Genomic DNA, 12,561 nt, shown 5'->3' on the forward strand with positions numbered 1-12,561 from the left:
GAAATCATTGTTGCACTGTATGCTAATTTGGATGTACATTTTAAAAAATATAAATAAAATTAAAAATTTTTGAAAAAGAGCACGTTTGAGCCCTGACCTGCAAGTTACAGTACAAAAGTCCAGAAGTCCAGTTTAACCCCTTCCAAGTTTCCAACTCCTTCTCTGAGAGTCTTCTAATGCTTACAGGATCCATTCTATTCACAGGGTCTAACTTTGGGCAGAGAGGCAGCACAGAACAGAAACTGGACTTGCTGGTCACATCAAAGCACAGAAGTTGGTCAAGATCCCCCAATTACAAAGCAATCATACCCAGGGTATCTTACTTCCCACAATGGTTTCCTTCTGATCACTGGGCTTCCTGCTCCCCAGTAGAGAAATCAGCAGACTCCCAGAAAACTACATCTTTGAGGGACTCCCAGCCTTCTGCCTTTTCAAAGGAACACCCCCGTCTTCTACATGTATTCTTTAGCCATTTCATTTTATAACTTAAAATAAACAAACAACCTTTACATTGTAAGAAAGGGTAGACCTAGAGCAAAAAGTAACAAAGAGTGGAAGTCTTTACTATTTCAGTAAACAGCTTACATGGGCAGCACCCCCACAGTGGTATTTTAAATGAAAGTGTACTTGTGTCTTGTTTCAGTGCTTTGCTGCTGTAGGGAAAGAGGAAAGTGTATTCTTTCACAGCCATCCTCCCAACCCCTAGGTATATGTGCCGTATTTTTGTATCTCAGAACATTACTGCCACCCAGCATTCAGTTTAGGAGAGTTTAATCCATCAAGGGAGGTTCAACTAGATTATCCCAGCAGGGAAGGGATGGGGACTGTGAGAGGAAAGGATTATCCCAGTGGAGGGCTGGTGCTCTGCCTTGGGGATGGTTGGGGAGGGGGGCATGCAGCAGGAGGATGCGGGAGTGATCAGTCGGTGTCGAACAATGAAGACCATGAGTCTGGATTCTGAATCTCGGTGTATTGGACATTGGCTGGGGTGGGAGAGGTTAAAGATGGCCTTGGCCTGGATCAAGCCAAACTGGGGGTTGGCAGTGTCTCATCCCCTCAAAAGGCTCCCCTCAAATTTAAGATGAGTATAGTATGCACATCAGAAAGGTCATCCTGTAGCCGGTTACTCTGTTTATTTCCTTTCTGTTACCTCGGAGTCTTGCGTCAACCTCATCCCTACTCGGTCCTTTAGGAATTCAGGGACAGGAGCACACCCCCGATTGGGTCGCGAGAGTAGGAAGAGCAAGGCTCGGCAGCCGGGTGTTAGCAGTTGGGCAGAATGTCTGTGAACAGCCAGTTTCCTCCAGAGGAGTCTCCCTCCCGCGAGAACTTCTGGAACACGGACCAGCCTGATTTTACAGAGGAGGCCGACGTTGCAGCTACCAGTGGGCAGAGCAGGGAGTGGCGCTCTTCCTCGTAGGGATCTTGCGAAAGGTAACAGATCTGATTAAAGGGCAAAGGCACAGAATCTGGGGCAGTGCAACGGCTCAACTAACGGTCTCCATTATTATTATCATAACTGTGAACCCCTTACTTAGAACTGGGGTGAGAAAGAAACCGCGGAGAACCGGAAAGGTCTGCCAAAGGGACCGGACGCGAGAACCTCCAATTGAGGAGGGGGGTGGCGGGGGCGATTCCCACACCAGCAGCCAATCCAGCTGTCTCGGGGAGGAAGAGGAGGAGCCAGGGCCTCCCCCGGGACTCCGCATTGCTCCGCGCGGTGCCACCACTACAACTCGGTCGGCTCCGGACTCAGCGCGTCCGCCACCGCAGCCGCTTCCCCGCGCAGATATGGCCTCAGGTGCCACCCCCGCGGCGGTGAAGGTGAGATGAGCCGTCTCGGCGGCTGCAGTCCGCCCTGCTCCCGCTGGGTGGGTGGGGGACCGCGCCTTCGGGCCACGCGCCGGGCCTGTGCGCCCCAGCCACGGCCGGCAGGGTCTGGGGCCCGGCCCCGGGGGCGCTGGCCCAGCGGCGTGGGCTGGGGGAGAGAGAATGCTTGCAGTCTCGCTCCTCTCCCCCCACACCTTGGGCTCAGAGGCACCTGCGCCGCGCCAGGAGTGGGCAAGTGGAGAAGGGCGGTGGGCGGAGGCTGCGCTTGCTCCCCACACTCCCCCCCAAAAAACGCTTCCCCAGCTCCACTCCTTTCCGGCGGGCAGCTGCTGGCCTAGCAGTGTGGGCGCCTGCAACTGCTGAGACCCGCCCCCGGTGCCGGCAGTACTCACGCTTCCGCTCCAACTCGGCTCACTGCCCGCGGCCCACGTGGGAGAACTGGGTGCTTGAACTTGTGCGAGCTTCCGGTTTTTTTCTTATGCTTTCAAACGTAGGGCTTTTCTGTCCTGAAGTTTTCCCTGCAGCGCAATGCTTGGGGAATTCTGAGACTTTTTGACCTCACCGAAATGGAGTACCGGGCCCCTCCCTGTTTGGAGGCCTCTGGCTTTAAGCTGCTTTGTTTGCAACCTTGAAACAGTTAGAGATCGGTTTCCTTGTACCCTCGGACCTCACAGGTCTCCATACAAGGGATCTTTGTTCGGTGGAAGCTTTGGCCAGAGGAGGGCCCGAGTTCTGAAGGGTGCCTCGAGCTTCCCTGGGGCTTTTTAAACACATCCTGGTTGTAGTCTCGGGAGAGAATGTAGAATTACAGAGCAATGGAAATATTGATGATGAAACTTAAGATCTCTTCTAGGTTGTTTATGATTGGCTAAGAACTCAGTAAATTTGTTTGACTTTAGAAATTCTTGGCGGATGGGATAGGAAGGTCTGGGATAGATCCCTCTTCGGTTATCTCCTGATTCCCGCCTTTGTGTTCAGTTCTTTTGGGAGAAGGCAAATCTCTGCGGTGTGTATTCAGCCAGAGTGATGAGTTTATTAGCCCTTGCAGCTCTTAATGAGACACTTAGAATGAGAAGGGGTAGGGTAGAGAGTGTTGCATTCATACTCAGACATGAAACTCAGCTTTGACATTTTGAAAAGAATCTTGCGTTTAACAAATATTTGTAGAAGGCCTCTCCCTTGTCAGTAGCAGAGGACAAGCAGAAAATGTTTACCACGCTTATGAGCAAAGTAGGTGAGTTCCTTAGGTGCCCGTCTTTTAAGTGGGGATTTTCCTGCAGGGTTTGCTGGGATGGTGACAATTAATCTGTCTAGCACATGGTTGAAACTTATTAGATGTTAGTGCTTATTAGTGGGGGAGCTGAAATAAATTTTACAAGTCTTTTCTCCAACAATTATTTTGCTAGGTCTTATTAGATGACAGCTTTCAGTGGCTAAGCAGCGGAAGTGATAAAGTGACATTAGGAGCAGAGAGGGATGGTTATGGAAACAGCCTCCCTTCAGTCTTGTTTGACATTCTCCAGTCACACAATCCCTGTGAAATTAGTGCAGTACACTTAAGTGCAGAACGGGCATTGACTAGAGCCCTGATGTAAATACTGAATGACGTATATCTTTTGTCTTGGCGAGCTGCTGAATATAAAATTAAGAGGAACAAATAGTGCTAGGCCTGCTGGCTGATTGCTCTTTGAGCTTAGAAAGGTGACTGCTGTGCTTTGAGAAACCATGATGGCAACGCCAAATCCCTCAGACTGCTGAGGCTACGTCCTGTGCAGGAGACACAAGGTGCCAGCGTGCAGAGCAAAATGGGCTCCTAAAAACCATACCCTGTCCCCAGATTGTGAAGTGTAGAGCTGGAACATTTCTTAAGACCACATAGCTACACAGACCCTTTTTGTGGACATAAAGCTGAGGCCTGGAAAGGTCGACTAAGGTGTCCAGGACTATACAGCTGGACCTAGATAGTGATAGAATTGGGCCCAGAGCCCGGTGTGCCCCCAACTAGATGTGAGGCAGTTCCGAAATACGACATGTCCTGTTTTATTGTGTGAGTAGAGAGATCATGCAGCCTGCACCCCCCTGCCCGTGCCCACTGGCTACTCTCCCATGTTATTAAGGATAGCTGTTGTCTGGGAGGACCTCAGGGAGACATCATCCTCCAACATCAGTCACGAGCAGGTGGTACGTATGACCATGCAGAGGGCTAAACTGGTTTTTGGCACTCAGACAGAACATTCTAAAGGGCTCTTTCAGCTGGCTATGGTTCCCCCAGGCAGCTGCTCTGGGGGATTAAAAATAAGCCTTATTAATCACGGTTGTTATCACAAGGAGGAAATACGGTTCCATCATAAGTGTGCAGTGAGCTGTCAACAAAATGGTATGGAGAGAGACAGGCAAGTCACGGAGTCTAGACCGTGATGAATGGGCCTTTTGAGCTCTCCTTGTGGCTGCCTGAGTGTGGCTGGCAAAGGCCTTCAGACTGAGAGTCCTTGAGCGACTCTCCGAAACCAGGCCCCAACTGGAAGCTAGAGGCCAGGGAGCCTTCATTTTTTGCCTGGGGTCACAGTGGCTTTTTGGACAGGATGCTTGTAGGGCCGCCCTGAGCATTGCCAGGCATATAGTGCGTCCTGGGTGCCTCCCCACAAAATGCCAGTGGCGCTCCTGCCCCCTTGTTGTGGCAGCCAGAAGTGTCCCCATGGGTTTCCCGACACTCCCAGGAGAGCCAGTACACGCTGGGTTGAGGGACCTGGGCCAGATCCCTGAGGCAGAGACTACCTGGTGAGGAGATGCCAGAGCAGCCCAGTTTGCATTCCGACCAGCAGAGAAAGACCAAGCAATCGGGGGCTTTTTGTTGTTGCTTCGAGGGATGTTCATTTTTGTTTTGTTTTTGCTGGAAGTGGGAAGATACACAGAAACGGTGACAGGGGCGCCTGGGTGGCTCAGTCGGTTAAGCATCCGACTTCGGCCCAGGTCATGATCTCACGATCGGTGAGTTCGAGCCCCGCATCGGGCTCTGTGCTGACAGCTCAGAGCCTGGAGCCTGCTTCGGATTCTGTGTCTCCCTCTCTCTCTGCCCTCCCTAGCTCGCTCTCTCTCTCTCTCTGTCAAAAATAAATAAACTTTGAAAAAAAAAAAGAAACGGTGACAGATATTAATGCATTATTTCACTTGATTCTCATCATTCTATAGATTAAGGATCTCCTTTTCAGTACCGATGAACAAACAGGTGATATAAATTTTTGTGTCCAATGGACTCTAATCCCTAATTGTGATTGTGATCATGGTATTCTATTTTTTAATTTTTTTTAATGTTTATTTTTGAGAGAGAGAAAGCGTGAGCAGGGGAGGGGCAGAGAGAGAGAGAGAGAGAGGGAGACACAGAATCTAAAGCAGGCTCCAGGCTCTGAGCTGTCAGCACAGAGCCCAACGCGGGGCTCGAACCCTTGAACTGCGAGATCATGACCTGAGCCTAAGTCAGGACGCTTAACCGACTGAACCACCAGGTGCCCCATGATCATGGTATTCTAGTCTGTGCCTCAGAAACATCTAAAGCAATCGTTTTCAAAGTGGATGATGCATCTGCACCCACCTTGGGGATTTGTTAGAAATGCATGTTATCAGGCCTACCCCAGGCCTGCTGAATCAGAACCTCTGGGGGTTGGGGGGTCCAGCAATCTTGGTTTTAAAGAGCCTCAGTGTATTCAGAAGCCCACTAGAGTGTGATAGCTGCTGACCCAGGGAGCTTTGAAAAGGCCAGGTTTCTGCACTCTTAACAAGCTCTTCAGACGCTTCTTGGTGTTCTAGTTTCCCATGGCTGCTGTAACCGTTACACAGACTGGATGGCTTAAAACAATGCAGATGTATTTTCTCGCAGTTCTGGAGGTTAGAAGTGCAAGAATGAGTCCTAACTGGGCTAAAATGGGAGTGTCAGTAGAGTGGCTCCTCTTGGAAGATCCAAGGGAGAGTCCGGTCCCTTGCTTTTCCAGCATCTAGAGATCACCAGTGTTCCTTGGCTCATGGCCCCGGATCACGTCACCTTCTTTCCCATTTGACCATCTTATAAGGATATTTAGGGCCTACCCAGATAATCCAGGATAATCTCCCTGTCTCGAGATTTGTAACTTAATCCAGTAAGGTAACATTCACAGGTTCTGGGGCTTAGGACACAGACAGGATCTCTTTCAGGAGCATTATTTATTTAGCCTCAGCTAGTCCAGATTTTGGCAATTCGTGGTCTGGGCCATAGGGTGGGGGTGCTCATTTCTGGCTGCACATTAGAACTACCTGAGGAGCTTTAAGAACACAAACCTTGCCTTGCCCGGTTAATCAGAGTCTCTGGAATCTTGGACCTGAGCTTCAGTATTGAAAGTTCCCCGCAGGATTCTCGTATCCGGGAGCTGACCCAGGGGGAACACCGGGAACATTCCTGCTGCTGTGCCACAAGGGAAGGAAAGCTCTACAGAATACAATTAGCACTGAGGAAAATCCTTCTCAAAAAAGAAAAAAAAATTGGCCATTTCAGGAGGTGAATTCTATCTTCAAGGGGGGTGTCTACCCATTAGAATAAACATCCTGACTTTGCAAGGGGTGGTTGGTTAAGTAAAGCTACGGATGTTCTGAGCCCCAAGGTTATCTCTGATCAGAATATCACATGACCAGATTAGTTTCCCAGTGCCGCCATAGCAAAGTACCGCAAACTGTTACTTAGGCAACAGACATTTATTCATTGTCTGGAGGCTGGGAGGCCAAGATCCAGGTGTCAGCACGGTTGGTTGCTTCTGAGGCCTCTCCTTGGCTTGCAGTCAGCCAGCTTCCTGTGCCTCACACGGTCTTCCCTCTGTGTGTTTGTGTTCCTAATCTTGTTTTATAGGGATACCAGTCCTAGTGGATTAGGGCCCTTCCTGTGACTTCATTTAACTTTAATTACCTCAACAAAGATCCTATTTCCAAAAAGAGTTGCATTCTGAGATATTAGATATTAGTGCTTCAAAATACGGATTTGGGGGGAACCAGTTCAGCCCATAACCATCACCTACAAGGGTGGCTTACGGAGAAGGGCATCTTGTCCGAGATGGAGCCACCGGCTATCTGGACCGTATTGCAGGTTTTCAGCAGGCCACCCAGACTGAGAAATTTGGCCACTCTGTCCCCATACAGCTGGGCTTCTGGGATTTTGCAAGGCCCTGGGAGGCTCAAAGCCAGGTTGGCTCAATTAGAGGAGAACTTTTGTCTCCTGTGCTTGCCAAATAGGTCAACGGCAGCCGGGGCTGCAGGACTGAAATGCTCAGATCAGGGATTGCTGCCAGCTTGAGCTCTGGCCTTCTTGCCTCCTCGTGAGCTTGAAGCGCTCAGAGGAAGCCCACCTCTCTGGCATGAGCTAGTCTCAACTGCTTGGGGTTACGGTGTTTTGAGAATGCCATCGTGGAGTGCTAGGTTCCTTCAGGTAGTGTATCTGGGTCTCAAAGTGATGGTGAGTGGTTCTTGAAACCAAGTGGGATATGTGAAATCTCCTAGGTCTAGGTACCAGGGGAAAAGGACACAGGATAGGGGGTTAGTGTGAGCCCTTTTAGCATTGCTGGAAATAACCATTCTGGCCAGGTAAGCCAACATTTAGATAAAATGCTTTTGCACTCTCAGGAAGTCAAACTCTCTTCTCTTTTGAAGGAAGTTGACTCGGTGGTCTGTCAGTGGGAAAGTATGGAATGAACCAGTAGCTGTTATAATTTGGCGGTGACCATGATTGACCAGGTTGGGGCGGGGGGGGTCTCTATTTTAGAACTTTATCTGGTGTAAAGTGACCTAGGAATTCCATCCTTGTCTCCAAACATATTTATTTCTAGCAGTCTAGGGTTTCCTGGATGGAGGGCTGATGCTTCTGACCGAGAAGGCCTGGTAAGGTCCTGTCGTTGCTTCCTGAGTGTGGATGAAGTCACTGATGGAGAGTCCCCTCCCTTCTTAGGTGTTTGCGTAGATGGCCAGAGTCATTATTTCTGTTCGCTCTGTGACCCCGGTCCAGAATTTGACCTCTCTGGACATCAGTTTCCTTAATACACGGAGACAGAAAAACTTTCCCAGTATGGTATGATGCTGTAAAGGACTCCAGGGGATATTGGAAGGTAGTAGTACATCGTTGTAGTTGAGCGTGAAAGACCTAGGTTCCTATTCCAGCTTTGCTCCTTACTTCTTGGACAAGTTTCTTAATCTGATGCTTTTTTTTTTTTTTTGTCTTTGGTAAAGTGACTGTGACACTGTGGGGCCTGTCTTGCAGGGTGGTTGTGAAGATCAGTTGAGGTAAGGCATCTGAAACACTCAGCCTAATGCCTGTGACTTGTAAGTACTCAGACACAATTACTTCATCACTAAGGCATTACCAAGGCAGGTACTAGATGGACTGTTGAATTGAGAGGCTCCACGTGACACCCTATTAGGCCATGGGTGCTTGAGAGAGTTCCCTCCTAGTTGTACTTTGCTGTGGAGCCAGCAGGTGGCAACATTGCCCCATTCTGGCACTGCTGGCCTCCCTCCTCAGCAGAAAAATGGTTAGAGGTCTATTTCCCCAATATGGCAGTACGCAGTTTGCTACATGTGTTCTGTATCCCTTTTGAGATGTGGTTTTCCATGAACAATTGGAGCCGGTCAGATGACTGGATGTGTTCACCTATAGATAATTCCAGTGCCCGAGACCCTGTTCCAACCTTCTGGGGAGTGGTAGCAGCTCTTGCTTTCATGCCCAGTGAAACTACGTGTTCCTCTCTGAGGGCTGAGTTACCAGCTACCGAATGCAGTCATGCAGCCAGGGTGCTGCGGACTGAAGCTTGGGGCTGCTGACAGCGGGCCCAGGGGCTCCAAACTTCAGCAGGATCCCTGGTTGGCATTTCTTCATCGCTGCTGCGAGGCTGGGCTAGCTTCCCCCAAACCGAGGTGGTTTCACAACAAAGTCTGTGTTGTCTTGTATGTACAAGTCTGAGAATCCAGTATTGAATCCGGATGTGAGATGCCCTGGCCCAGCGAAAGGAAGGGTTAGGATTATATAAAACCGAATTAAAAAAATTTTTTTTTCTATCAAAATTGGCATGGTTTAAATGGACTGACTTAAATGAACATTTCTGTTGATTTCAAAACCGCAATGTGGGTTTTGTCTTACGTGGTAGCAAGGTACGAGAGAAATGTGGGGTCGGCATCGAATGTGTAACCTGCTGTGGTTTTAACATACCACAAGGTGGCACCAACTTCAAAAACTGGTTTAGCCACTTGAGGACGTTGGGGGGATATTTTCAAAGGTCTGGATCCTGTAACTAGCAGTTCTTCAGTAAAATCTCACTAAATTACCTGTGTTGTTTTATTCTGTTTGGTTTTCCTTCCAGAAAACCGCGGGCCAGAGAGGTGGCCATTTTCCCACATATTAAATAGAAGTCAACTTGTGTCACTTGATCTGAAAATCACTCAGATGTTCAGTTAATTCTTAGCTCTGGAATTTTTTCTCAAGGAGCTGCTTTCTTTCATTTAGTAGAAATTTTACTCCAGTGACAATAGATTTAAAGCTTTTTGTTGAAAAAAAGGAAAACGTGCAGGTCACTTTCCATTCAGTTTCTAGTAAAGTGTTCTCTCTCTAACCTGTCATCAGTAATTTAAATCCTGTTTCTCTTTGAGGAACTGTCAGCCCAGGGAACCTGAATGATTTCAGTCATTGAAGTTTTAGTTAACTGTTCGGTTAATATTTAGTTGTCTTTGTAATTATTCTTGTTTCTGTTTCTTAGTCATCAAATTAAATTAACTCTGGAATTGCAGTATCAGGTTCCTGTAACTCCGATTAGCACCTGGAGACAAGGACTAATAAGTTCATCTCTGGAAAATGCAATACAACACTTGAACTTAAAAAATTTAGAACTTGTTGGGGTGCCTGGGTGGCCCAGTCAGTTAAGCGTCTGACTTCGGCTCAGGTCATGATCTCACAGTTTACAAGTTCGAGCCCCTCATCGGAATCTGTGCTGACAGCTCAGAGCCTGGAGCCTCCTTTGGATTCTGTATCTCCCTCTTTCTGTCCCTCCCCCTCTCACTCTTTCTCTCTCAAAAATAAATAAACATTAAAAAAATTTTAGGGGCGCCTGGGTGGCTCAGTCAGTTAAGCATCCAACTTCGGCTCAGGTCATGATCTCGCCAGTATTGAGTTTGAGCCCCGCATTGGGCTCTATGCTAACAGTTCGGGGCCTGGAGCCTCCTTCGGATTCTGTGTCTTCCCCACTCTGTGCCCCTCCCATGCTCATGCTCTGTCTCTCTCTCTCTCTCTCAATAATAAATAAACGTTAAAACAAAAAACTTTAAAAAAATTTTTTTTAATTTAGAACTTGCATTACTTATTTATATTTACATATATATGAAGGATAGTTTGATTTTATAAATATACATGAAGCTAACTTCTTATGCTTTTTCAGACTCTTCTATCATGATGTCTTACAGCTCTGTGATTTCAGTGGCCTAGGAAAGAAAATCTTTCTTGTTTCTTTATCAAATGGCATAATGAGGAGAAATCATTACTGGATGGGGATACAGAATATTTTCTGTCCTGGCCGTCTTTTGAGCATTCCTTACTCCATAACCCATTTAGTAGAGAAAACAAGATTGGTTAGAACCACATGCCTCATTTTTAGGTTTGCTTTTCTAACTTAACCTAGTTAAAGTATCTTTCTATGCTACCTTGTTATTTCCATAGTCAGAAACAAATGTCATATAGTCCAAAATATGTCCCATGCATTGGTCATTTCTGGAATATAGAAGGCTGTCAAATGTGTATTGAATGAGTGATTGTTTTCTGTGATGTTCAGTTTTTTTTTTTTAATTTTTTTTTTAACGTTTATTTATATTTGAGACAGAAAGAGACAGAGCATGAACGGGGGAGGATCATAGAGAGCGGGAGACACAGAATCTGAAACACTCTCCAGGCTCTGAGCTGTCAGCACAGAGCCCGACGCGGGGCTCGAACTCACAGACCGCGAGATCATGACCTGGGCCGAAGTCGGACGCTCAACCGACTGAGCCACCCAGGCCCCCCTGTGATGTTCAGTTTTTTAAAAATAACTAGGACTTAGCAGGAATGGTGAAGAGCATATATGTATGAATAAATGAACTTGCATGAAATAATGGTTTTGTTTACAATGAAAAATGACCAAATATGTCGTTTTCTTATTGTCTCCTTTAGATTGGAATAATTGGTGGAACAGGCCTGGATGATCCTGAGATCTTGGAAGGACGAACAGAAAAATACGTGGATACTCCATTTGGCAAGGTTCATATCCAGTTAGCAGAGACATACCGGCCTCTTCCTTTCTTCTTGCTGGCTTGGTTTTTAAGTTAAAAAGAACTTTTTTTAAATTGCTTTTGTCGTGGCAGCACAGGGCTCTCTGCCCCCGGCTGAGAGGGGCCAGTATTCCTGTCATTGGGCTCTGCCAGCTGAGACCGTGTCCCTAAGAGTGCCTTGGACTTCACAGGGTTGAGAACATGGCTTTTGAACGTGCACACACAGCTTCTCAATTTTTATCTCTAGAAGCCAGATACTCATTTCAGAGACCGCAACTGCACTTCTTCAGACCTCTGCATTCAAATCAGCTTCTAATTGGGGCCTGTGTGTCTTCCATACTAATTTTGGAGACAGACTGATGACACACGGTAGCAAATAATGCAAAGTGGCCTCTTCTCAGTAAGCCCTGGCCCAAAGGGGGGATTTCCTGAGGATGCAGAACACAATAGCATAACTAAACTGGAAATAAAACACTCCTTTTCTGTTGCATGGAGGCTATTTGTCCTTCCAGCTCTTGTGTCATCCAGCTAGGATGAGGTGTCTACCTTCTAATTCCATAGTGCTGCTTCCAAACTCAATGGTTCTCCTGGTCCTGTAAGATCCCTGCATCTGGCAGTCTCAACCCAGTCCTCCTTTTCATCCAAGGCTATAGATTGACCTTGTGTTCACTAAGTCCTGCTTTTGCCTTGGCTCACTTCACGGTCTCCTGTTTTCTTAACACCCCCCCCCCCCGCCCCCTTCAAGTTGTCGGGACCTTCCTCTCCATTATCTCAGGTCGTCCCATGACCATCTTAGACCTGGTTAACATGGCAAACTGTTCCAGTGCGGAGTCCTTAAATTCTGTGACAGTGAACTCCTTTCTGCACCTGTTCTTGTACCCGCCCAATACCCTCGACACATCTCTCTTTGATCAGTGTAAGTGACATCAGAATCCCCGGGGCGCTTGGCTACAAATAGCTCTTGCTAAGTGCGGTCTACCCCATGCACCCAAGGCAGCTCTCCAGGTCCTGTGACTTTCTGTGCTTGTAGAAGGCTCAGTATTAGTGACTAAGTTAATCAAATATAGATTCTTGTACTTCTTTAAAAGCATATCTTCCAAGTTCTCATGAATCCTTTTGTGGTTGAACAATGGAAGTGGCAGTTTTTAAATTGTTTATATATGAGTGTATCCACGTCACTGGGTTATAACCATCTTTCATTATGTTCAGCCTTCTGATGCCTTAATTTTGGGGAAGATAAAGAATGTTGACTGCGTCCTCCTTGCAAGGTAAGATATTCTAAGCTTTTTGAATGTTGGTACCAAAGGAAGATTTAAATTTGACCTGAATTCTGGAGAGAGTAATGACACAGGATTGAGTTTTTATGTGCTGGTGGAGCCAGAGCCTCTCAGTCATCTTTATTTACTACTTATGGTTTTGGGGTAAATTATCTGGACT

At 47.2% G+C, this 12,561-nt stretch overlaps 1 protein-coding gene across 1 annotated transcript in view; it reads left to right on the plus strand.

The window, feature by feature from the left end:
* The first annotated feature begins 1,377 nt into the window (after window positions 1-1,377).
* Window positions 1,378-12,561, plus strand: part of LOC115499481 (methylthioadenosine phosphorylase) — a 48,862-nt gene continuing 37,678 nt past the window's right edge. Inside the window, exons 1-3 of the mRNA XM_030293414.2 lie at window positions 1,378-1,824; window positions 11,027-11,113; window positions 12,334-12,392. Coding sequence (XP_030149274.1) covers window positions 1,792-1,824; window positions 11,027-11,113; window positions 12,334-12,392 — 179 coding nt within the window. The 5' untranslated portion in view covers window positions 1,378-1,791. The remainder of the gene's footprint in view (window positions 1,825-11,026; window positions 11,114-12,333; window positions 12,393-12,561) is intronic.

This window comes from Lynx canadensis, chromosome D4 (genome assembly GCF_007474595.2).
Source record: "Lynx canadensis isolate LIC74 chromosome D4, mLynCan4.pri.v2, whole genome shotgun sequence".
NCBI lineage: Eukaryota > Metazoa > Chordata > Mammalia > Carnivora > Felidae > Lynx > Lynx canadensis.